This window comes from Aquarana catesbeiana, linkage group LG02 (assembly GCF_042186555.1).
Source record: "Aquarana catesbeiana isolate 2022-GZ linkage group LG02, ASM4218655v1, whole genome shotgun sequence".
NCBI classification, from domain to species: Eukaryota; Metazoa; Chordata; class Amphibia; order Anura; family Ranidae; genus Aquarana; species Aquarana catesbeiana.
The window spans coordinates 265,714,181-265,740,051 of record NC_133325.1 but is presented as its reverse complement, the minus strand read 5'-3'; the positions used below and the strand labels follow the sequence as shown (position 1 = coordinate 265,740,051).

Genomic DNA, 25,871 nt, shown 5'->3' with positions numbered 1-25,871 from the left:
AAAAAAAAAAAAATCGGTATCTTATATCGGCCATCGGCCACCACGATTTCTAAATATCGGCATCGGCCAGAGAAAAACCCATATCGGTCGACCTCTACTAATTATCCTCGCCCCTCAGGCATGTTTCACCCACTCTGGGTTTAAACATAGAGCACCTCTTCACTAAAACCCAAATGTGGGTGAAACATGTCAGAGACCCGCGACCAATGGGGGGTGATTTGAGCTGAAGCCTGTCTTTCACTTATTTTACACTGGAGTTGGATACATTGTGCAGCGATACTTGTGTACACTCGTTTTGGCAACCATGGTCGCCATGTCCTGCAAGCTAAAGAGGGGTGGGAACTTCTAGCTTGTAATAAGTGCTCAGTTCAAAATCCTGCATCTCTGATGGTATGGGGGTGCATTAGCGTAGTAAAAGACTCCGGGTGCTTAACTGGTCTGCCTACCATTTCCACCAATTGCAAATATTTGGTGCAACTTGAAATAAAGAATACAAAAGACGACCCAGAACTGTTGAGCAGTTAAAATCCAACATTAGGCAAGAATGGGACATTTCTCTCCCAAAACTCCAGCATCTGGTCTCCTCAGTTCCCAGACGTTTGGGAGCGTTGTTAAAAAGAGTGGATGCTACACCGTGGTAAACATGGCCCTGTCAACTTTTTGAGTTGCAACCATCAATTTCAGCATCACCTTATTTTTTCCTAAAATGATACATTTTCTCAGTTTAAACATTTGATCTGTTTTTTTTTTTTCTTTTTTTTCTGTTGTAAATAAAATATAGGTTTGTGAGATTTGCTAATCATTGTATTCTGTTTTATGTAGATTTTACATAGCCTGCCAACTTTTTTGGAATTGGGGATGTAAACTTTTTTTTTTTTTTTTAAGCTGACAGCATGATCCTACTTAAGCATTTAATCTCTTCAATACTACTCTATATTTATGTGCCCATACATGGTGTGATTATTAGTCGCAAAAGGTTTTCTTAGTCCAAGTGTAGTTTGCCATGGCATTCTAGACCTAGAAATACCCATTTAGATATTTAAATTGCCAGGGTGAAAGATATGGCTGAACAAGGGCCACATTAGATGTAGTTATTCAAGAATTGTGTACAGAATCTGTTGCAAAATTTGTTTTTTGTAGATTGGGCTATAGTAGCCAAGTGGCCTATTCTTCTTATGAATGGTCACCTTAGAATGAAAACACACTCTTGGTAACGTTCATAAGTTTAAAGCTTGATAAAATGCAACTGCTACACTTACAAACCAACTTGATGTATTTTTAAAACAAATCTGCAGGCATAAGCTCTTTCATTGTTCTAGAACTGGGGTCTCCAGTCTTTCTAAACAAAGGGCCAGTTTACTGTCCTTCAGACTTTAGGGGGGCCGGACTGTGGCCAAAGTAAATACCCCATCTTTGGTATTAGGGGGAGAAATACTGCTCCATCATTGGTGTTAGTGAGAGGACTAGTGCCCCATTGATGGTATTGGGAGAAAAGTCCTCCATCGTTATTGTCAATGGCGGGAATAGTGCCTCAAGGGCTGGGTAAAAAGGTAGGCAAAGGGCCACATCTGGCCCTCAGGCCGCAGTTTGAAGACCATAGTTCTAGACAGAGAAAGGAAAGATTGACTGTAGTTGGTTTTTAGGTTGCAAGCCTGTTAAAAAAAAAGCTCATTTAATCTTTTGTTGCTCTGACCAACACCTCCACCCCTCCCTTTCTCCCACCACTTTAAGTTCACTGTATTGTTTTGCATTGTACTGAAAAATATGCCATCACTTTCATGGCTGTAAAGAAAAAGCATTGCAAGTCTTAAGCAGGCAAACACTAGTAAATTTTCAAAGAATGTTCGTATGAAAATTCTCATCAGTACAATCAATTACTTGATAAATGTTGTTCAAAAGTTATTTTAAAAATGGTTGCTTTAACATTTAGTTTTGGAGTGAATAGACTTTCCTGAGCGAAAACCAAAATACACTGTAAAAAAAATTTGTTCGTTCAAGAAAAATTTTCCATCCCGCTCCTTCAAACTGTATCTACCACTGCAGATTGAACCTACATCGATTTGACACCACTAATGACAAGAAAATCGAACAAACATTCTAAAAATTACAAAAGTCTACCAGTGCAGGAGTTTCCAAGCTTTATAAACAGAGGGCCAGTTACTGTCCTTCAGACTTTAGGAGGGCCAGACTGTGACCAGTGAGAGTACAAAAATTACATAATGCCTGTGGTCAGTATGAGGAGGAATTGTGCCCCATATTGGGCATTAATGACAGGAAAAATCCTCTATTGGTGTCAGTGGAAGGAATAGTGTCTCATCATTACTGACAGTGAAAGAAATAATGTTTCAATGTTTATATAAAAGGAGGAGGAATAGTGCTTCATATCTGGGGGAGGAATTCTCAAGGGCCAGATAAAGGCATACATCTGGCCAGTGGGCCGCAGTTGGGAGACCACTGCACTAGTTCATGGCCAGCTTTACTTTGTATAGCCTACCTACCTAAGTGACATTTCATGGTCCCCCAGCTCATAGTATATAAGGCTGACTTTGTAAAAGGCTCCAGTGTTATCGCTCTTTAGTTTAGAGGCAGCTTTCAGGTCATTGATGGCTTTTCCAGGCTCCCCCTGATTGATGTAGCACTCAGCCCGCAGTTCTCGAATCTCTGCATCCCACACACACGTCTATAGAAAAACAAAAACAAAAAAAATTCTCTTTATTCACTTATACAAAGTACTTGCAATGCCTTCACATGGAACAGCAAGATGGCTCAGTGTGATATTGGAAAACAAATACTGCCCCTTCCTAACCTGCAAGCAGTTATTGTAATTTCTGAGAATCAATAAACACTATCTGAATAAGACCTGCAGTAAACATTCAGGCATAAACAAAAAGCAACAATTGCAAAGAATTTCTGTGTTTCAACTCATAAAACGCTTATGTCTGTCTATTAACCAAATGTTCCTTACCTTTACTGTGGCAACACATGCAATCTGATGTTCTAGACTCGAACTTAACTTTCAGACCTTTATTACCGTGTAATTCTTTGGATATCTAAAATAATTAGAGCACAGAGTACTTTGTCCTTCCTACCACATCAAAAAAGAAAAACACGCACACACACACACACAAATTCAGACGAGAGAAATTATCAAAACTGGAGCTGCTGTGCATAGTACTCAATCAGATTCTATCTTGAGCATGTTCTGGTAAGCTTTGAAAATAAAAAAGATAGAAGCGGACTGGTTGCCATGAATAGCTACTTCAGTTTCTGGCTGCTCCAGTTTTGATAAATTCCCTCCAGAGTTTTTTCTTTTATAATGCACAAGATAATGAGACATAAAATACACAATCTTTTACATGGACAGCAGGTATACTACACTTGGAGCTCAATTTGCAAAGCAGCAAGACCTTCAGTCATATTTAACCAATTGGCCTCCGGAAGATTTAACCCCTTGAACAGTACATCTTTTGCGATATGGCACTGCGTTAATTTAACTGACAATTGCGCAGTCGTGCGACACTGTACCCAAAATAAAACGCATGTCCTTTTTTACCCCACAAATAGAGCTCTTTGATCACCTCTGTGATCAAAGAGCTTATTATCTTATTTATATATACACACACACACACACACACACACACACACACACACACATACTGTAGAACCACCTTTCACTGCAATTACAGCTGCAAGTCTTTTTTTCTATCAGCTTCTCATATCTAGAGAGTGAAATTTTTGCCCATTCTTTGCAAAATAGCTCAAGCTCTGTCAGATTAGATGGAGAGCGTCTGAACAGCATTTTCAAATCTTGCCACAGATTCTCAACTGGATTTAGGTTTGGACTTTGACTGGGCCATTCCAACACATAAATATGCTTGGATCTAAACCATTCTACTGTATCTCTGGCTGAATGTTTAGGGTCATTGTCCTGCTCGAAGGTGAACCGCCACCCCAGTCTCAAGTCTTTCGCAAACTAACAGGTTTTCTTCTAAAGCCTCGTACTCAGATTGTTGCCCAACAAGGGTCAGACACTTGTCCGAAGGGAGTGTGCCAGGAACTTGTCTTGCATACAAAAACGGTACGCAATTGTCGTACTGACGTACTATGAGGTATTTCAGCTCTTGAGCACCACCCTTTGGGCACTTTCTGCTAATGTCGTGTTTGGTGAGCATTGATTCTGAGCATGAGTGTTTGTACTTTCAACTTTTGTGTGACGGACTTGTGTACAGACGATAGGAAAATCTCAACAGACCGTTGTCAGCTGAAAATTTGCTAGCCTGTCATCCAACATTTGTTGGCGGAAAGTTGGACAACAATTGTCTGATGGAGCGTACTAACGGTCGGATTTTAGGCCAACAGTCTGTCATCACACAATTCCCTGCCAAAAATTCAATCGTGTGTCTGAGGCTTTAGACTGCCTTGTATTTGGCTCCATTCATCTTCCCATCAACTCTGACCAGCTTCCCTGTCCCTGCTGAAGAAAAGCATCCCCACAACATGCTGCCATCACCATGTTTCATGGTGGGGATGGTGTGTTCAGGGTTAGGTGTAGTGTTAGTTTTCTGCCACACAGTGTTTTGCTTTTAGGCGAAAAAGCTCAATTTTAGTCTTATCTGACCAGAGCACCTTCTTCCACATGTTTGCTGTGTCCCCCACATGGCTTCTCGCAAACTGCAAATGGGACTTCTTATGGCTTTCTTCTTGCCACTCTTCCATAAAGGCCAGATTTGTGGAGTGCACGACTAAGAGTCAGAGACAGATTCTCCCACCCAAACTGTGAATCTCTGCAGCTCATCCAGAGTTACCATGGGCCTCTTGGCTGCTTCTCTGATTAATGAACTCCTTGCCCAGCCTGTCTGTTTAGATGGACGCCCATGTCTTGGTAGGTTTGTAGTTGTGCAAACAACTCTTTCCATTTTGGATGATGGATTGAACAGTGCACCGGGAAATGTTCAAAGCTTGGGATATTTTCTTAGAACCCAATCCTATTGCTCCACAACTTTATCCCTGACCTGTCTGGTGTGTTCCTTGGCCTTCATGATTTGTTCACTAAGAATCTCTAACAAGCCTCCGAGGGCTTCACAGAACAGCTGTATTTATACGGAGATGAAATTACACACAGGTGTACTCTATTTACTAATTAGGGGACTTCTGAAAGCAATTGCTTTCCCTAGATTTTAGTTAGGGGTATCATAGGGGGGGGGGGGAAGAGAGAGAGAGAGAGAGAGAGAGAGAGAGAGAGAGAGAGAGAGAGAGAGAGAGAGAGAGAGAGAGAGAGAGAGAGAGAGAGAGAGAGAGAGAGAGAGAGAGAGAGAGAGAGAGAGAGAGAGAGAGAGAGAGAGAGAGAGAGAGAGAGAGAGAGAGAGAGAGAGAGAGAGAGAGAGTCCAAGGTGAAAAATCTTGTGCAATTTTGGAACAAAAATACAGATTAAGATGTAAAAGGTGGAGGCAATTTTTATAGATCATATCCTAAATAAAAATTGTGGTTTTCAAAACCTACTTAGAGACATTAAACAAAAAAATTGATTGTACTTTAAGAACACGCCTTAAACACCCCCCCCCCCCCCCATATTTCTCTTACCTCCAGAACAATGTTAAATATGCTTTCTGCAGTGGCGTAATCCTCTCGTCCATAGGCAGCTTCTCCTTGCGAACGCATGCGCTGAATTTCATCAGACTTTGCCAACTGAGAGGTAGCCTCCTTCTCTTCTTGATCGCTTGGATTAGATTTGAGCTAACAAAAAAAATTAGAATATCAAATAAAACCAACAGTTATCACCCAGTAGTTGAACAAACCCAGGTCCAAACAAAATAAATAAAAAAAATCAATATGGCAATTTTAACATTTTATAAATTAGTTAAAAACAAAAAGCAATATAACTTGCAATACCTTGTATAACAGAACTGCCTGCAGATACCACTGACACATAGGAAATACATAAAAAGTAGTTTCTCTTTCTATAGAGAACAGCTTAGATACAAAGTAATTAACATGTAGCAGTCTGGAAAGGGTTACAAAGCCATTTCTACAGCTTTGGGGCTCCAGCGAACCACCATTATCCACAAATGGAGAAAACTCGGAACAGTGGTGAACCTTCCCAGGAGTGGCCGACCTACCAAAATTACTCCAAGAGCATGACGACGACTCATCCAGGTGGTCATAAAAGAACCCAGAACATCTAAAGAACTGTAGGCCTCACTTAAAGTGGTTGTAAAGTCAAAAGATTTTTTTTTCTTAATGCATTCAATACATCAAGAGAAAAAGCCTTCTGTGTGCAGCAGCCCTGCTCAGCCCACCTAATACTTACCTGAGCCCCATCTCGATGCAGTAATGTTGGACAAGACTTAGCTGTCCGGGACTTCCATCCTCATTGCCTGAGACAGCAGCTCGATGCCACTGGCGTCAGTGAGCCAATGAGGGGAGAAAGGGGGGCAGGGTGGGGCTGGGCCGCGGCTGTGTCTGAATAGACAAAAGGGAGCTGCAACTCGGTCTCGGGTGCCCAATAGCAAGCTGGTTGGTTTATGGGACAATTACTTTTTCATAGTGCCAGGCAGGTTTGGACAGCTTTTTTTCCCTTAATGAAATCATCTTTTAAAAACTGCATTTTGTATTTACTCAGAGTATCTTTGTGTAATAAAATTTGTTTGATGATCTGAATAATTTAATTGTGACAAATACGTAAAAAAATAAATTAAAAAAAAAAAAAAAAAAAAAAAAAAAAAACAGGAAAAGGGGTAAATATTTTATAGCACTGTAGAGAAAGAAACGTGCCAAGGCACCCACAAGACTCCCTTTTCTTAACATCTCCATCTCCCATACCTGCAACTAACATACCTACCTCATGTTGACTGAATAGAAAAGCATAGTACATCTGTCACCAGGGCCGATCCTAGGGTCACAGACGCCTGGGTGCAGAAATATTTCTGGTGCCCCCACATGGGCGTGGTCATCTTGCTAACTACTGCCCTTTACAAATGTTTCAATACAAATATGAGCACCTGGGGTGATTGCGACGCATCTCTAGGGGAGTTCCCCGATGCAATCATTGTCCCCTGTGTAGCAGCCAGCACAGTGGCGGCTGGTGAAGTTTTAAGATGGGGGGGCAGAACTCTGCCTTCCGTTTTGACCCCTCCCAATTCTCATAAACCACACCCCTTATAGAATCAACCCACTCTGTCCCCTGTATTGCACTTGCTTCCACCCATAGTGCCAGAAGTATACAGCTCAGCCTCAGAGATCAGGGTATACAGCTCAGCCTCAGAGATCAGGGTATACAGATCAGCCTCACAGATCAGGGTATACAGCTCAGTAGGGGTGCTGAAATTAATCGATAAGTCACGATTCGGGTGTCCCCGATGCGGCATTGATGCATGCGAACCGTAAAAATAGTTTTCCGGTGATGTCATTGCCCCGCCCCTTCCGGGACAGTGCTCTGAGCATATCCCCTGTTGTGTACAATGCCCGCCTCTCTTCTCACTTCTAGCTCTCCTCATGTCAGCGGAGATTTCTCAGCCCCGCCCGCTGACTTTCGCTATCAAATCAGAAGAGAGGTGGGCAGGGCTGAGAATTCCCCGCTGACCGTCAAGAGGGACACGAGACGTGAGAGCAGAGAGGCGGGCTGGGCAGTCACATCAGAGGTGCCAATGCTCGTGGCTGACAGTCTCGATGACCGACAGCCACAATCGATCGTGGGCATGAGAGGCAGAATAGGAACGTGTGTGAACACGAATCCCTGTCCTGTGGAGGAGTGACAGATCGTGTGTTCCTAATAGCTAGGAACCACGATCTGTCATTTCCTCTAGGTCAGTCCCATCCCCCTACTGTTAGAAACACTAACTAGGGAATACAGTTAACCCCTTGACCGCCCCCTAGTGTTAACCCCTTCCCTGCCAGTGACATTTTTACAGTAATCAATGCATTTTTATAGCAGTGATCGCTGTATAAATGCCAATGGTCCCAAAAGTGTCCGATTTTAAATTGTCACTTTTTTGTTTATAGCGCAAAAAATAAAAAACCGCAGAGGCAATCAAATATACCACCAAAAAAAAAAAAAAAAAAAGACGTCAAATTTGTTTGGGTACAACGTTGCTCGACCGCGCAAATTGTCAGTTAAAGTAACACAAAAATAGCAAAACATGGCCCGGTCATTCAGCAGCCAAATTTTACGAGGCTGAAGTGAAGTGGTTAAGGGTGTGAGGTTATTTTTAATTCAAAGCGGATTTCCAGTAAATTTTTTGTTTCTTAAAATTCAGCAGCTACAAAAAAAAAAAAAAAAAAAAAGTCTTCTGAATTTTAATAAAAAGACACTCATCTGTCCCACAATCCAGCGACGTGGCCACCCAAACCCTCCCTTCTCTCCCCCCGCCTGTCCACGGGCGCTGGCAATACTACTGTGACCATCCCGGCTGTGACAGCTTGCAGCTTCACAGCCGGGTGCGCATGTCTCACTACGCTGTCCTGAATGGCCGAGCAATCTTATGGGACCTGTGATAGGTCCCAGAAGATTGCAGGGAGGAAGGGCCGCCTAGGTGGTCCAAGCGGAAGTTCGACGGTAATCGTGATGCATCGTGGAATTGAAACGAATCGTTGACCAGATAATCATAATCGAATCGTGAGACCAATGAAGATGCGCACCTCTACAGGTCAGCCTCACAGATCAGGGTATACAGCTCAGCAGGGGCAGACAGGGCCTCGCGGCACTGCACTGACAGCACCCCCCCTCCCCATGCGGAGCTCACAGCACTTTGATGGCACACCCCCCATCGGGAGGTCCGGCACTTACCAGGCTGTGGTGTTCTCTCCTCCCGCTTCTTCTCCAGAGTGCGGACAGCAGGACGCACACACACACCACCATAGGAATTAATGCGCCCGGCATCCTGAAAGGGGCCGGCCGCATGGCTAGAGGGAGGGCGCACGTGCACCCTTAATGCACGGGCTGCCACTGAGCCAGCATCCCTTTGATTTTGGGGGGGGGGGGGTAAAAGGATACTGTATGTGCTAGGCAGGGGCCACTTTGAGAGGAGAGAGGGACTTGTGCCTAACCTTCCTCCTAGCACAAATCCTCTCTCCTCCCAAGTGCCCCCTGCCTTTCCCCAAATCATTTCAAGAATTCCTATTCATCAGTTTCGGGGGGGGGGGGGGGTCACTGCAAGTCAAGTACTCCTTTTACACCCCACCGCGCAAGTGTCACTGTGTGTTATAATCAGACCACAGAGGCACAGCTGTGTCTTCTCCTTTCCAGCTCCTCCCGCTGTCTGTGTGGAGGAAGTCACACTAGCGCCCCTGCCTACACACAATGAGAGGAGGCGGGAGGGAATCACTCGAACTTCGGCGCCCCCACCTTTGCGGCGCACCCATCCAGGATCGGGCCTGGTTGCACATGTAAGAATACACTGGAAGGATTCAGACAGACGCACACGAAAAATATACCAGTATGACGATGACAGTGCAAAGGCCATTTAGATATGGCTAGGTAGGCTCTATCGATCTCTCTCATTGGTTTTCACTTTGAACTTGCCCTTAAAGTGGATGTAAACCTGATTCATGAAATTTGAGCAAATATATGTAGTGTTTTCTTTTCTCTCTTCAAAGCCCTAAGTCCCGTGGCTTTCTGCTGCTCCGTTCTCCTGTTATCAGCATAACGTCTGACAAGTTCTCCGGCAACTGTGATAAAACTAGGCTGAATTTAGCGTTAGGGAGGGTGCTATAAATAGATTAGCAGAGAGCTGGTCTATTCACAGCACAGCTCTAAAAGTAACCGCTTATGTGGAGGGGGGGGGGGTTCCTCCAATCAGCTGTCTTCCCAGTGTAAGCATAGAATCCACACCCACAGGTGAATCAGGAAGAGAAAAGTATAAACACAATCTGAACTTTCTAAACAGTATATAAAACTGAAGACAGCAAAGATACATGTAAATAATATGTAGGGAGATTGGTTTTATCCCTGTGTATCATCTGAGGATGTTCACATCACTGGGTATATGTGAGGGTTTACATCCACTTTAAAAGTTTTGTTTTTTTTTAAATTACAGGAAAAATCTGATTTGTTGCTGGGTTAAACATTTGCTATACATTTTTGTAGATCATATTTTTAAATTTATGTGGCATATCAAATTACATTTGGATTTTCAGGGGTCACTGCAAAAATAGCTGTGTTTGTAAATGGCTTGGTAGACACTGGAGCTTTATGCCAATAGTAAAAAAGTTCTCACATTCCACCATGTCCATACTATGTGGGAACGCCAAATAATACACAACATTTCTTTAAACAAACCATGCAGGTTAAATATAAAACTGTTAAACAAGTAGAACATACAATTATGTTAACAGTGTGACAAGTATTCTGCTGGCAGAAAGCAGGCAACCTGCACGCTAGAGGAACAAGAGCAGCAGTAGAGCTCAGCAGGATTACATCCCAGTTTTAAGTCATGAAAATAATGAGAAATTCATCTGTTTCCTACATGACACATCCAACGTGTATGCAGTCGAGCTGGGTAAAACTGACAATATAAAAAAAAAAAAAAAAAAAAGAAGAAGAGGAGACACCACTGAAAAGAAAGTGTCACATCTCACAACAAAAGAGGTTTATTGGGTTTGCCGAGATGACACCTGTGCTCTAAAAAGAAAGATATATTCTAATGTAACGCATACAATTCTGAAGTTTCCTTTTAAAATGGGAGAACTGGCTCACAAAATTATAAAGCACAAAATAAAAAAATAAAAAAATAAAAAAATAGAAGAAGAAGAAAGAAGAAGGTCAGACAGACCTGTTTACTTAACTAGGGCAAATAAAGTTTAAAGGCCCATTTACATCAGATGCAGTGGGAAGCATTTTTGACTGCACTCCAAATGCATAGGTAGACAGTCCAAAAATGCAGGTTATCATATGGGCATAGTTCACACTATCACAGTGGAAAAAAAAAAAAAAAAAATGAACAGCAAGCTGCATTTTTCCACACTGCAAATGCACACAAATTGAAATGCATGACAATGCACCACAACATAAAAGCCCAAAAGAAGGAAGTGACCTCAAAAGGAAATGCAAACTTAGGGAAAATGCACATGCAAAAATGTGCAGTAAAAACGCAGCTTCTGGTTTGAATGGGCCCTTCTTAGTCTAGCATTGTAACAAGACATAAAAAAAGCATAGACTTCACAAGTCACTGAATAATTCCAAGAGGGGGGGGGGGGGGGGGGGGGCGTGATCTGGACATGGCCGTGTAGAGACGCAAGTTCTGTGGGCTCCTGACCTATCTACCCTGGCTTATCTAGCTCAATTCCCAACGGTATGCTCTCAGCAAAGAGAAGAAGGCAAAAAAGGGCAACACCAAGACCACCCGGACAAACCACATATCTGGATCCAGAGGGGAAATAGAGATCCCCCCCCCCCCCCCCCCCCCCCCAAGCTCTCATATGACCTCCCCGGACTTCAAGATGGCAGAACCACGCAGCTCCAGTCTGGAGCCTCCTGACTCTCCATCTGCCTCTTCGGCTTCGGCTTCTGATACTTTTTCAGAGACGCCGGCAACCTTTCACCCTGCATCGCAGAGTCAGTCTCAACATCCACTAACCACTGAATTCCGGGCACTTCTCCAGGCCCTACCGACTAAGGACAAATATAGAAACTCTTATTAGCAGACTGGAGGGAACCTATCCTCAGGTGAATCTTCCCTTGCCACATTGGAGCAACGGGTAACGGCTCTAGAGTCCTTACAGGACTCCCATGTGGATGCTGCTTTCTCTCTCAAGCTTCATATAAAAATATCCAGAAGACAAGCCACCACAATAGTCGGCGACTCCAGAGGCTCCCGGAAGCCACAGGCTCGGAGGACTTGTCAGAGACAGCTGCTCCTGTATTCCACGGAATCTTGGGTGACTCTTCCCCAGCGACCGAATCCACAGGGCTCTGGGTCTCCGTTGGCCAGATCTGAATAGACCACAGGACGTCATCTGCAGACTACACTGGTCCATTCACAAGGATCTTATTATCCAGAAGGCTTGGGAAGCGGGCCCCACAGACTTTGATGGTGCTGCAGTACAGATCCTCTCTGACCTCGCACGGGCAACCCCTCAACACTGGGCCATGCTGCGCCCAATCCAGGACCTAGCACACCAACTGTGCTGCACTTATAGGTGGGGATTCCCTCTGTCAACGACTTTCCGCAAGGGCCAGCACTCATTCACGTTCCGCACACCGGGAGACCTTCCTGCTTTCTTCACCTTTCTGGAGACTGATACCATCATTGTCCCAAACTGGCTGCAACTTCTCCCACGGCCGGCTGGCCACATGGGACCTCCAGTATCGGGGAGATATCCTCCCCCCAGACGATGTTCCCTTGCGCCATTGCCTGAGGGGATCTGTGAGTCCTAACTGGGTAATGTGCCTGTTTGCCTGATCCTCCCTAACTTTGTTAATAGGCGAATTTTGCAAGGCAATATTTAACCCCACTTGGGCTGGGCACTGGCCAAGTGTGTTGTCCCTGGATGGGCACATGTCCTGCCTATGCTGTACTGGGGTATGTTTGAAGGCTGGCCGCAGGCTAGCCTGGATTTGTAGGAGGAGTCTGAAGGTATATATCCCTCCTCCTCCTCCTCCTCCATCAGATCCTTCGTTGGTTCATTTCCGGGTTACGCTGGCACATCACTTTCGGGTCCCTGCGGAGCAACAGTCGGCGGCTACAGTGGTGGTGGTTCCTTGCTCAGGGGAACCACCGAGGAGACCGCCCGTCCGCCCACCTACCCACCTTTCTTTTCACCAAGGATATCTGACATCGAGGTGGCCGCCGGCATCACGAGGGGGCTGCCTGCCCGTGCTCGATGACATGGATGACTGCCTGCCCTCGTTACATGCTCTATCTGGCATCTACGAGGGGGTGCCGCCTGCTTCTCAAGTACTCACAGGGGGGGGGGGGCGCGTCCATCCTCCCTCTTATCCTTAGTCACGCCAGCATGGGGGGGGGGGGGTGTATCGTCATCCATCCACTTCCCCCCAGTGTTTGCAGAGGGGGGGGGCTGTGTCCTCTGGTTTTTGGATGGGGGGGGGGGGGGAGCTTCCTCTAGCAATATCCAGCAATATCCACAGATTCACAAGTCCGGCCTCATAAACTGCAACCAGCTTATCATTTTACTTATTACTTATTCATACTGTCCAGGGAATACATCACTCAGATCAGCATTTCTGCGGGCTGTGCGGCCAGGTGTTCATGAGCTGCAGCCAATCAGCCATACAAATCCATGTCAGGCTCCGCAGCCGTTATATGTGATCGCACATGCAGTGATGGCCTGCGGTTAGGGATGGTTCAACGGCCTTGACAAAGGATGGGGAATTTAATACAGGATTTACCTGTCTTGTGCTGTAACATTGGTGTTTTTTCAGTGTGCTAATTTAAAAGCGAATGCTTGAGACATGTTCACGTCATGTTGTTCCTGTCATAGTGGTTCTGTCAGCAGCATGTTCTGTCACCACGTGTTCCTGTCGCAGCGATTTTCCCCGTGTAGCTTTCATTCATTGCATTTTCCTGTCGCAGCATTTTCCTGTCGTAGCTTTCCCATGTAGTTTTCATTCGGAACATTTCGTACATAGCGTTTTCTGTCGTAACGTTTTCCTGGGTAGCTTTCATTCGCAGCAATTTTCCTGGGTAGCTTTCATTCGCAGCAATTTTCCTGGGTAGCTTTCATTCGCAGCAATTTTCCTGGGTAGCTTTCATTCGCAGCAATTTTCCTGGGTAGCTTTCATTCGCAGCAATTTTCCTGGGTAGCTTTCATTCGCAGCAATTTTCCTGGGTAGCTTTCATTCGTAGCGATTTTCCTGGGTAGCTTTCATTCGTAGCGATTTACCTGTCATAGTGACTTTCCTGTGTAGCTTTCATTCGTAGCGATTTTCCAGTTGTAGCGATTTTTCCTGTCATAGCATTTTCCTGTGTAGTTTTCATTCATAGCCATTTCCTGTCGTAGCAGTTTCCTGGGTAGCTTTCTTTCATAGCACTTTCCTATCATAGCGTTCAGTTCGTAGCATTCCTGTCAGATCTCACTCATTATATACACGTTATACGATGTGCGTTCATTTCATTACAACTGTACAACTACCCACCACGGTCTGTGGGTACACTAGCTCTGAGGGTTTCAGTTTGCCATCTGTCTGTTTTCTGTCGTAGCTTTTCGTTTCGGAGCATTTTCTGTTAGCTAGGGCTCACATCCAGGGTCTGTGACGTCTGTGGATCCATACGGGCTGAGGTTTCGTTTAAATGTTTGACCACGATCTTCTTGCCCATAACACGTCATACTATGCACGTTCATTTCATTACAACTATATGTCTACTCACCACGGTCTGTGGGTACACTAGCCCTGAGGGTTTCAGTTTGCTATCTGTCTCTGTTTTCTGTTGTAGCCTATCATTTCGTAGCATTTCTGTTAGCTAGGGCTCACATCCAGGGTCTGTCATGTCTACAGACCCATACGGGCTGAGGTTTAGTTTTTAATTGAGTGTCGTCCCACAATCTTCTCGCCCTTATACCATACGTCATACATGCACGTTCACCATTACACCTTTACTACTACCCACCACGGTCTGTGGGTACATCAGCCCTGAGTGTTCGTTTTTAATTACCTGTCTTGGCGCTGCAGGTTGCTCAGGCTCGCTTACTGCATACACTAGGGTGGGGTCACTAGGGAGGTTCACATTCACGCCCTGTTGGCTTGTCATTTCTGAACCTACATCCTCATACTTGTCAAGTACGAAGGGGTGTTGTTCAGGGGTTGGTTATCTGTTCTCTTTTCTCCAGTTTGTGTTTCCTTAAATCAGGGCATGATGCGCGTTCCGGAAGCAACAAATTAGCATTCGTCTCTCCATCGTCGCATGGGGTTTCAGTGCATGGTAGCACCCCATCAGGTAGGGGTGGATCCATACCAAACTCATAGCTAAGTTTTATCACTGGTGTACCCCTCTCCCAGCCTCAGCTGGGGGGGGGGCAGTATATTTAGGTGGTTATTCCTAACTCCATCCCAACTCTTTCTATCCACCAGCAGAACATGTTTCTACGCATGATTCTTAAACCAGTTCATGTGGTACTTAATACGTTCTTACGTCCAGGCTAGAATTGTTAGGATGGAGGGGATCATAGCCCGCTCGGCTGGAGCGGAAGTGTCAGCGGCGACCCCGGCTCCTGCTCTTCTCTGGGCGCCTGCAAGTGATGTTGGTATTCGTCACAGTAGCATGTGGAACTAAGGGCTAGCCTGGTCACAGGCGATCAACCTGGCCTATGGTTCTTTATCCAGAGTATTCCGAGGGCTTCTACCAAGGGTGGGAAGGTTTCATAGGTTCATGTCTCTGGCGTTCGCTGCATATTGCCTCTGCTTTTTGGCCATCTTCCAAGTCCATCAAGTATCTGTAAGGTGACCAGGATTTCAGGCCCCTACAACTCCTGTCAGTCTGTCCATTTTTGCAGCTCACCCTCTCGAACCCATAAGAGTAGTCAGGGATGTGCTCTTGACACGGCTACCAGTTACCGGCCAGGTTTTTGTGGTGTTTCAGACTTCCTGTCTCCTACCCTTGGCTCAGTTACCAGTTAGTGCTCTAGGCAATTCCCTTTGCTACGCTCACAACTTCTCCACATTAGTATAGAGGGACAAGCTAGGGGTTCATGGTCATTACCATACCACAGGAACGATATTGGATTCAAGTATACGCCCTTCTCTGCAGTATTCCTCTGGTCAGCTCTTCCTCCCTTCTCCATGCATCCTCTCACCACGAACAATTCGTTCTCATGTCCAGGTTTTCCGTCCATATTAGGCTCATATCCTAAACCCCTTTTCTAGATATGCATCAGGATCGGAGGCAACTTTGTGGTCCCATACAGGGGGGTCCCTTCTTTCGTCATCAGGTACATGGGGCACTGGAGTTTCCTCCTGCTTTAGCCGTTTCATACGTAATCCATTTTTGTAGGCATCCAGGCTTCGCTATTTACTGGACGGATGGCTGTTGCTGGCCCTTCATTGAAGCTTTCACATCACACCTACTTGGATCTCTTTTTGCCCTCTTTTAGGCATACTGACCAGCCAGGCCAAGGCACACCTCAGGTCTTGGTAGTTAGGTTGATCGCATTTCCAAGTGAAGACTCTGACTACAAGTAACTTTCTGTGCAAGGGCTATGGTGGAACGCTTATTCTCTTCATTGATGATCAATAATTGTAATGCGGGAATGTAATGTTATATGGCAATCCATCCTACACGCTCATAGATAAGGTTTGATAGACCGGGTTGCCCTCTTCCCTTTACCCCTGCCTCAGCGACTTCCCCTTCTCTGTATTTTGTGAAGGGAGGGGAGAAGTTTGCACAGTAGGGAGCTGGGGGCATAGACAGGTTGCCAGAATTATGTTATTTTATATGTTAAGTTGCCTTTTGCATCCCCATTGGGATGGGTAAGTCGGGTTGGTGAAGCTCCTCGAATGCTGTGGCTAACCATTCCCCAACTAGGTCGGCACACAGTTGCGGGGCAACTTTTTTTTATTCCCTCCCCCCCACCCTTGCCTCTGACTCCCTTCTCGCACAAATGACCATGGACGCTATGCGGGTGGTTTCACTTAAACACAAAGGGTCTTAACGTCAAGAGAGAGATGTATGCTGATGCATGATCTGAAACGCCTACACACTGATGTGGCGTTTCTTCCGGAAAACCCACTTTAGGAATGATAAACTTCCTATCCTTAAGAATAGTTTTTTCCCCCCCACTACTTATCATTCTACTAATAAAGCCGCTAAAGCAACATGGGTTTCCAAAATTCTGTCTAACAGGCTTCCATGGACCTGTCAACATGTTCTATCTGACCATAACAGGCAATTTCTATTTCTCAGGGGCTTGATTGGTGACATACAGGCGACTTTGGCAACTATACATGCTCCCAACGATCGTCAGGATCTCTTTTATAAGAGACACTCTAGAGAAGCTTACAACATTTACTGCAATTAATTCTAGGAGGCAACTTTAACATTCCTTTGATACCATCCATAGACACCTCCTCAGGAGTTTCCTCCTGGAACTTGGAAGTGGGTAGCACAAACCTTGCATAAAGACACTCATAGATGTGTGGAGTTTACAACACCCAGGGAAAAGATTACACATTTTACTCTGTCTCAAAATATATACACATATATTAGATTAATCCCCCCCCACGCCCCCCCCCCCCCCCAAAAAATTCAATTAATTCCATAAAAAAAATTTCCACTTGTGAATAAGGCTTCAGGGGGCCCAAGAAAGTCCAGCAAGCGCCAGGACCAGATTCAGCTGTGGGATCGGGGTACCACCAGTGCAGAGCTCGCTCAGGAATGGCAGCATCTGCATACACAGTAAAGCAAAGACTTTGAGGATGGCCTGGTGTCAAAAAGGGCAGCAAAGAAGCCACTTCTCTCCAAGAAAAACATCAGGGGCAGACTAATATTCTGCAAAAGGTGCAGGGATTGGACTGCTGAGGACTGGGGTAAAGTCATTTTCTTTGACGAATCCCTTTTCCGATTGTTTGGGGTATCCGGAAAAAAAACCTTTTCCGGAGAAGGGTGGGTGCCATCAGTCCTGTGTCATACCGACAGTAAAGCATCTTGAGACCATTCATGTGTGGAGTTGCTTCTCAGCCAAGGGAGTGGGCTCACTCTAGGGCTGCAACTAACAATTATTTTCATAATCGATTAGTTGGCCGATTATTATTTTGATTAATAACCTTTAAAAAAAAAAAGGTTAATAACCTTTAAAAAAAGTGTGGTGTATAATTTAGTTAATATGTAAAGTTTAAAAAAAAAAGGCAATTTATTCTTAAATATCTCTATGCAGTAGTAAATGTAAATAATAAACTATATGGTTAGGGAGCAAAATCTCTAATCCACTCTGAGAACAGACAGAAGAGATATACTGTATATACTATTAGAGGCGATATACTGTGTATATATATATACATATACTATTAGAGGAGAGATAGTATATACAGTATATATCCTCTAACAGTTTATTAAAAGGGTGAATCTGGTAAATATCATCAGACTCAGAGATCATTTTTTTTTTTATTTTCATAAAACAAACAATATCTTCCTTCAAAAAAAAAAAAATATTCTTTAGAACGTTCGTTTAATTTTCTAATCGTTAGTGGGGTCAAATCGACATTCATTTTCAACCACAGTGATGGGAAAATTTGGAAATAACAGAAAACTTCTTGGTCAAAGGAATGTGTATGTGGTTTTCGTTCAGAAGTTACATTCATTTTAAAAAACAGACTGTTAAAAACAAGTGAAAATTTCATGAAATTAAATGAAAAATTCTTCCATTCAGCGAATGTACAAAGATTTTTCGTGTGAATATTCTCGTCTGAAAATTGATCCATGTGGCAAGCATAAGGCTCAGTACACACCTATGCAGTTTGCTTTTGATCTGTTTCTGCAGTGTTTTTTGCTGTGCGTTTGGATTTTTTGCGCACACGATTTTGCATTTTTTTTTTGGACAATTTGTTGTCGGGCAGATTAAAAAACACAAATTGCTGCAAAAACGCATTACATGTTTTTCTGCAGCTTCTCCATTGAAGTATATTGAACCAAAAAAAAGCACCGTTTTGTGTTAAAAAAAAGTTCCTGACCCTTTCCAAATATGCAGCAGCTGAAAAAAGCATAGTTACAGTAGCGATTATTTACTCTTTTTGTATTCTAAAGGGCTCATTTTAAGTTTTTTAACCCTGTTATGTTACTGGCCGATTAATCGATTATTAAAATTAATCGATTACTATTTTCATAATTGATTCGTTGTTTCAGCCCTAGCTCACTCACAATTTTGCCTAAGAACACAGCCATAAATAAAGAATGGTACAAAAACCATCCGCTGAGAGCAACTTCTCCCAACCATCCAAGAACAGATTGGTTGCAAACAATGCCTTTTCTAGCATGATGGAGCACCTTTCCATAAGGCAAAATTGATAACCAAGTGGCTTGGGGAACAAATCAAATGGCCAGAAAACTGCCCAACCTTAAATCCCATTGAGAACTTGTGGTCAATCCTCAAGTGTCGGGTAGAAGGAAGAAAGAAAAGAAAAAAAAAAAAAAAAACCACACAAACAGACAAATACCCCACAAATTCTGACAAACTTCAAGGATTGATTATGCGAGAATGGGCTGCCAGTCAGAATGTGGCACAGAAATTGATAGACAGCATGTCAGGGCGAACTGCAGAGGTCTTGAAAAAGGAGGATCGACACTGCAAATATTGACTCTTTGTATAAACTTCAAGTAATTGTCAATAAAAGCACACACACAACACACACCGCTGAGACAGCAGACTTTGTGAAAATTGTTTGCGTCATTCTCAAAACTTTTGGCCATGCCTGTAAACCTTATATTTGGAGAAACCTTGTATTAAATTGTAAGCTCTTTCTAGCATTAATAAGATAACAGCGGTGCACTGAAAAGATGACAGTTCTGTGTAATAACATCCAGACGTATAAAAATGCCCTTTTTGCAAAACACATCAAAATCATAAGCGTTTGTTTTAAATAAGAATATAAAAGTTTGTTTGTTTTTTTTAGCCCTGTGAGTTCAGCAGGCTCCTATTTAGTAATGCCAGTGAATAAATACGAATTATAAATAAAACAGTAGTTATGTTTATTTTTGTAAGTACATAATATTTCAGGGCAGGGGCTTCATTAGCAGACAATGCTAGTTACAAGAATTTAGCTAGGCCACCCTGCATGCCATTGCTAAAATATAAATGAAATAGAAGATGAAATACCATTGTTTCTCAGTTTCCTGACCAATTATTCCAAAATCTATGAAAAATACATGCAAGATGCTCTCAGAGGAGGGATAATGACTTACACCGAGTATGTGATTTCTTTTAGGAAGAGAATTGAAGTGAGCCTTGCGTCAGTATAAAAATACCCCTTACTGAGCTCTTTTCAAGTTATGCATTTGTAGTTGCAATAGAAGAAAAAAAAAAATCCTGTATAGACAGGATGACATTTACAAATTTGCAAATTAGCAGGTGCTAAAATACATTTATATGGCACCAGTAGGTTTACAGCAAGGCATAAAAAAAAAAAAAAAAAAAAAAAAAAAAAAACAGATCGCTGCCATTACTAATGAAAAAAAAATAATAAAAATACCATAAATCTATCCCCCATTTTGTAGACGCTATAACTTTTGCACAAACCAATCAATATACACTTATTGCGTATTTTACCAAAAATATGTAGACTACATATCGGCCTAAAACTGAGGAAGGAATTTGTTTTTATATATTTTTGGGGGATATTTAATATAGCAACAAGTAAAAAATATTGCTTTTTTTTTTTTTTTCCTCAAAATTGTCGGTCTTCTTTTTTTTATAGCACAAAGTATAAAAACTGCAGAGGTGATCAAATACCCCCTAAAGAAAGCTCTATTTGTGGATAAAAATAAAAAAAAGGACGTCAATTTTGTTTGGGTGCAACGTCCCACAACCGCGCAATTGTCAGTTAAAGTGAGACAGTGCTGTATCGCAAAAAAGGCCTGGTCATTAAGGGGGTAAATTCTTCTGGGGCTGAAGTTGTTAATCTAGTAATACTGCATGTTGCATAGAATTCAAGTATGTGGGACCTTACATTTGGCCCAATTCAAAAATACCACATATCAGTTATTCTATATTTTATGGGGGACATGTTATTCAAGGTATGTCATGCATTTATGTGAAAGAATTTTGTTTTTATTTTTTTAACAAAAGAGAAAAGAGATTCTCAATTTGGAAAACTGACTGAATGACATTGAACTATAAAAAGGATATTCAGACAGCTGTTGGCACCTCAGAGACTTCCCTGTGCGAAGCTTCAAAATCCGTACAAGTCTTTGCCACAAATGGTTTAGAAGTAAGAGGTAGATGTACTGCGGGTCACAGACAGCCCATTATGCCCTTGGCACTTTACTCACTCTACAGAACCACTGACATTCAAAGACAACTTAAAACAGAATAATCAAACACTGCGAACAGAAAGAGAAGTTTGTGCAGGGCACAGATACAATGTAAAAAAAAAAAAAAAAAAAAAACCAAACACAAAAAACGACAAAGCCTGGAATGAGAAATAAAATGTTACCCTATCACTGATTACCTTGGATTTTAAATAATAAAATATATATATATATGAATAAATGAAAGTATTTTAATGGAGCAGGGTGCATTGCTGGTATTTTGTGGGTCGGTGTATATATATATATATGTGTGTGTGTGTGTGTGTGTGTGTGTGTGTGTGTGTGTGTGTGTATGTGTGTATGTGTATATATATATATATATATATATATATATATATATATATATATATATATATATATATACACACACACATACACATACATACACACACACATATACACACACACACACACATATATACACATACACACACATATATACACATACACACACCGACCCACAAAATACCAGCAATGCACCCTGCTCCATTAAAATACTTTCATTTATTCATAATGAATATTTCCAAAACACCTTACCTTCATTGTCCTCGGGGAAAACAAGATTTAATAAAAGGAACTCCACAACAGTAAGTTCATAATTTGATTTTCAGGGTGCTCATAAATAAAATCCTAACAGCTTGTATAATTGGATCTGTGACAACAGTACACCTTTTATCACTACAGGTCAGTGGAAATGAAAGTTGCATCAAGCTATGCCTCCTTACTGGCACGCACTGCAGTGGCTCAAGACATTGCAATTATGTTCTGCTGCCATCTGCTGGAAAATTAGGGAATATCACGAATTCACAATCTATTTCGCTGATCCACTGTATATTGCCTGTTAACACTTCTTAGTTCAAAGGTGCAGGAAGGTCACTTTCTGGGTGGTAGTGGATAATTCCAGTGCCAGACCTAAAAAGTTGTGCATAGGTCAATGAGATATTACAGGATTATACAGCTGTTATAATAAAACACAAAGTGAGCTCTGCATTCAGTAGCACATACCCACTATGTGTTATGCAACAAAACATACACTATGTCACCAAAAGTATTGGGACACCTGACTTTACATAAACTTTAATAGCATCCCAGTCTAATGCCCCGCACACACAGTCGGACATTGATCAGACATTCCGACAGCAAAATCCTAGGATTTTTTCCGACGGATGTTGGCTCAAACTTGTCTTGCATACACACGGTCACACAAAGTTGTCGGAAAATCCGATCATTCTGAACGCGGTGACGTAAAACAAGTACGTCGGGACTATAAACAGGGCAGTAGCCAGTAGCTTTCATCTCTTTATTTATTCTGAGCATGCGTGGCACTTTGTCCGTCGGATTTGTGTACACACGATCGGAAATTCCGACAACGGATTTTGTTGTCGGAAAATTTTATAGCAAGCTCTCAAACTTTGTGTGTCAGAAAATCCGATGGAAAATGTGTGATGGAGTCCACACACGGTCGGAATTTCCGACAACAAGGTCCTATCACACATTTTCCGTCGGAAAATCCGACCGTGTGTACAGGGCATTAGTCCGTGGGGTTCAATATTGAGTTGGCCCACCCTTTGCAGCTATAACAGCTTCAACTCTTCTGGGAAGGCTGTCTACAAAATTTAGGAGTGTGTCTATTGAAATGTTTGACCATTCTTCCAGAATCGCATTTGTGAGACCAGGCACTGACGTTGGATGAGAAGGCCTGGCTCAGTCTCCGCTCTAATTCATCCCAAACGTGTCCTAATCGTGATGAGGTCAGGTCTCTGTGCATGCCAGTCAAGTTCCTCCACCCTTCCACCCCCAACCATGTCTTTATGGACCTTGTTTTTTTTCAATCGTGTATGTAACCATTGGTGCCCTTTATGCCAGCTGCACATGTAAGCAAGAATTTAGAACTAGCATTTATACTTAAAGCGGAGTTCAGCCAAATAAAAAATTTAAAGTCAGCAGCTACAAATACGGCAGCTGCTGACTTTTAAAGTAAGCATCTTAAAGTAAGGGAATCGGGAAGTAAAGACTTACAGCTTCACAGCCCGTTTCCCTGCTGGGCATTTCGTGCTGCGTGTTCTGAATGGTGCCTGCTGTCTTCTGGGACCTGTGCATCTCCCGGAAGAGCGCGGGGAAGGGGGGGGGGGGGGGGGCTGGACATGGCATAGATCACTGCAGACACCACGGCATTCTTTCACCAGAAGTGGGAGCAAATACCTGCATTAAGACAGGTATCGGCTCCCCCCTCCCCCCCCTGAAAGGTGCCAAATGTGACACCGGGGGGAACCGGAAAAGCAAAAATTCCATTTCTGGGTGGAACGCCGCTTTAAGCTGGCTACACTCTATACAGTTTTCTAGTACAACTTTCCTTTGAGTTACCAAAACCATATAATAGGAGGTCAAACCTAAACACTTTCAAATTGAATGCAATCAGGCAGGCCCTTGAACTACAAACTACATAGTTGAAGGTAAATCTAAAAAGGGAATTGAACAAAATGTGTATCCAGCTTAAACCCTCGTTCACACTGAACGCAGGTTTGAAATCGTGCAAATTCAGCTTAACTCACATGATATCAAATCCGCAATTCAGTGCGAGTTCAGGGGTGATTTGAAATGTTTGCAAGGTCTATTGAAAAAATTGCTCCCGAAGTCGCCAAAAGTAGTGCAGAATCTACTTTTGAAAAATCAAAAATCAGCAATTGGGACAGCGCCGTTGCCGGCAATAGGCTGCACCGATGTGAACGGGGGACTCAGGATCTTGACAAAAAGACCTTGCGTGCAAAGGAGCATAAAGGCGTGCGAGTGTTAACAAGCGTACATTTTTTTGTTGCATATATATATATATATATATATATATATATATATATATATATATATATATATATATATATATATATATATATATATATATATATATATACACACACACACACACACACACACACACACACACACACACACACACACACACATATACACACACACACATACATACGCATTAATTATTGCAGTCAAAACGTAAAAAAACAAAAAACAAAAAACACAACTATTTTTGTTTTACGGCTCTGTACTCATCATTATACAGCTGTGTGTATGGTTCCATAGACTACAATGCATCTATATCCAGTTCAATAAAAATGTGACTTTTTTTTACTCCCTTATAATGAAAAACTGACAGTACTGCACTAGGGGTTTGCCCTTTTCCTCTCTCCATGGTCCACTTATGATGTATTGAGGAGCTGTGATGCCTGCTTGACGGGGGTTCATCTGACAGTTACCCCGCACAGTCCTCAAGTGTATGGCCTTTACATTACAGGTTTGAGATCTCTGGTAAGAAGCGATGTTTGGTGTAGCAGCACAGGATTGTTCACATGTGATGGACTTTGTTTCTATTGTGGATTTATTTAGAATATATTTGGGATTGTGGGACATTTTACAAATGCATTTTGGATTCATAGATTTGTTCACCAGTATATTTTATTGAGACATCATATATTGATTTATGGTATATTTTAGTTGTTTATTGCTGGTGCATATATTATTTATTTAAAAGAAGAGCAATGGGTTTTATATAAGCTGGTTGTACAGTGGGGGTGGGAGGAAGAGGGGCAAGTACTCTGGAAGAATGGAAAGATATTACACAGCAGAAGGGGGGGGGGGGACTGAAGTCCAATTTTTTTTTTTTTATTATTATTAAGAATAGGTTCTTTTATTTTTACTAGTTTTTAGTTCAGACGGCAAACATTATGACATGAAACTACTAAAAACAAATTTACAGTTCATATAAAAGTGATAGACAAACCAATAGCTAGAGATGTTCTTATCCAAGTGAAATGCAGTGCACTATTTGGCTTGGATTTAGCTATTCACATTATTATAAATTACAAGGTTATGGTACATTTAATTAACATTTTCAGACAGTCCAATTCCACCTCTATCAAGTCACTCTTCCTATTACAGGTCCAAAAAGGAAAGTTAAAGTGAGATTGGGACAAGTGAAGAGAAAAACACATTTTCAAGCTGCCTATTCTCATTCCCAGTAATTGTCTGGCGATTCACCTTCTTCTCTCCAGGTGTCACTTTTGATCTGCTGACATTGTGCAGGCCTGAAAGGAAGGACTGTATGACCTAGATGTTCTACAGGAGATATTTCCTGTAACTAGCAACAGGGACATCTTTAATGGTGTTTCTTCTTGTTCCCTATGGTAATCCCTTGTTTTGAAGGCTTAACATTTGTGCTGTCTCCAGTAACAAGCAGGAAACTGCTCATTTTAGTTTTCCTTGCTTGTTTACCTGCCCATTGTGTTTTTCACAATAACTGAAAAAAAAATCTGTTAATAGTTACACTGCTTCAGGCTCTCATGGTAGCTTTACTTTTTAAATGTGGAATGTTTTAGGTATGTTTTCTTCAACTGCACAAACATTTCAAATATATGTTTTCTTAGTAATACACATACAACCGATAAAGATAAAAAAAAAGTTAACTGACTGGAGTATGTAATAGCTCATAGTCTTAGGGGGGTCCATTTATAAAAAGTCTCAAACATCCACACAGCTGTCACAAATTATTACAATATTTTTGTCTAATACGTTTATTTCCTATGCTCGCCAGCTCTCTCTAGTGGCCATAATGCAGTTAATCAGTCCTCAAGGACAGAGTCTGCAATGGCAGTTAACTTTATCAAGTATAACCACACCAGGAGCAGAATTAGGACAGCTTACAGGAAACCAAATATCTCACTCATTCCAACATGTCTTTTTCTGACATTTCAACAAAAGTGTGAACGTAATCCAAAAAGGAAATGTATACTTTCACCACTTGCATCCTAGCACTTCTTGCACAACACCAAACATCCCCCAATGAAAAAAAAATTGCCATTCTACTGAAACACTAACTGGGAACCCTAAACCAGGGGTGT

The 25,871-nt window shown here is 42.4% G+C and overlaps 1 protein-coding gene across 1 annotated transcript in view; it reads right to left on the bottom strand.

The window, feature by feature from the left end:
• DNAJC3 (DnaJ heat shock protein family (Hsp40) member C3) overlaps positions 1 to 25,871 on the bottom strand; it is a 78,535-nt gene that overhangs the window by 22,157 nt on the left and 30,507 nt on the right. The window contains exons 5-6 of the mRNA XM_073614381.1: positions 5,582 to 5,734; positions 2,499 to 2,680 (exon numbers count right to left, since the gene is read on the bottom strand). Of these exons, the coding sequence (XP_073470482.1) occupies positions 2,499 to 2,680; positions 5,582 to 5,734 (335 nt within the window). The remainder of the gene's footprint in view (positions 1 to 2,498; positions 2,681 to 5,581; positions 5,735 to 25,871) is intronic.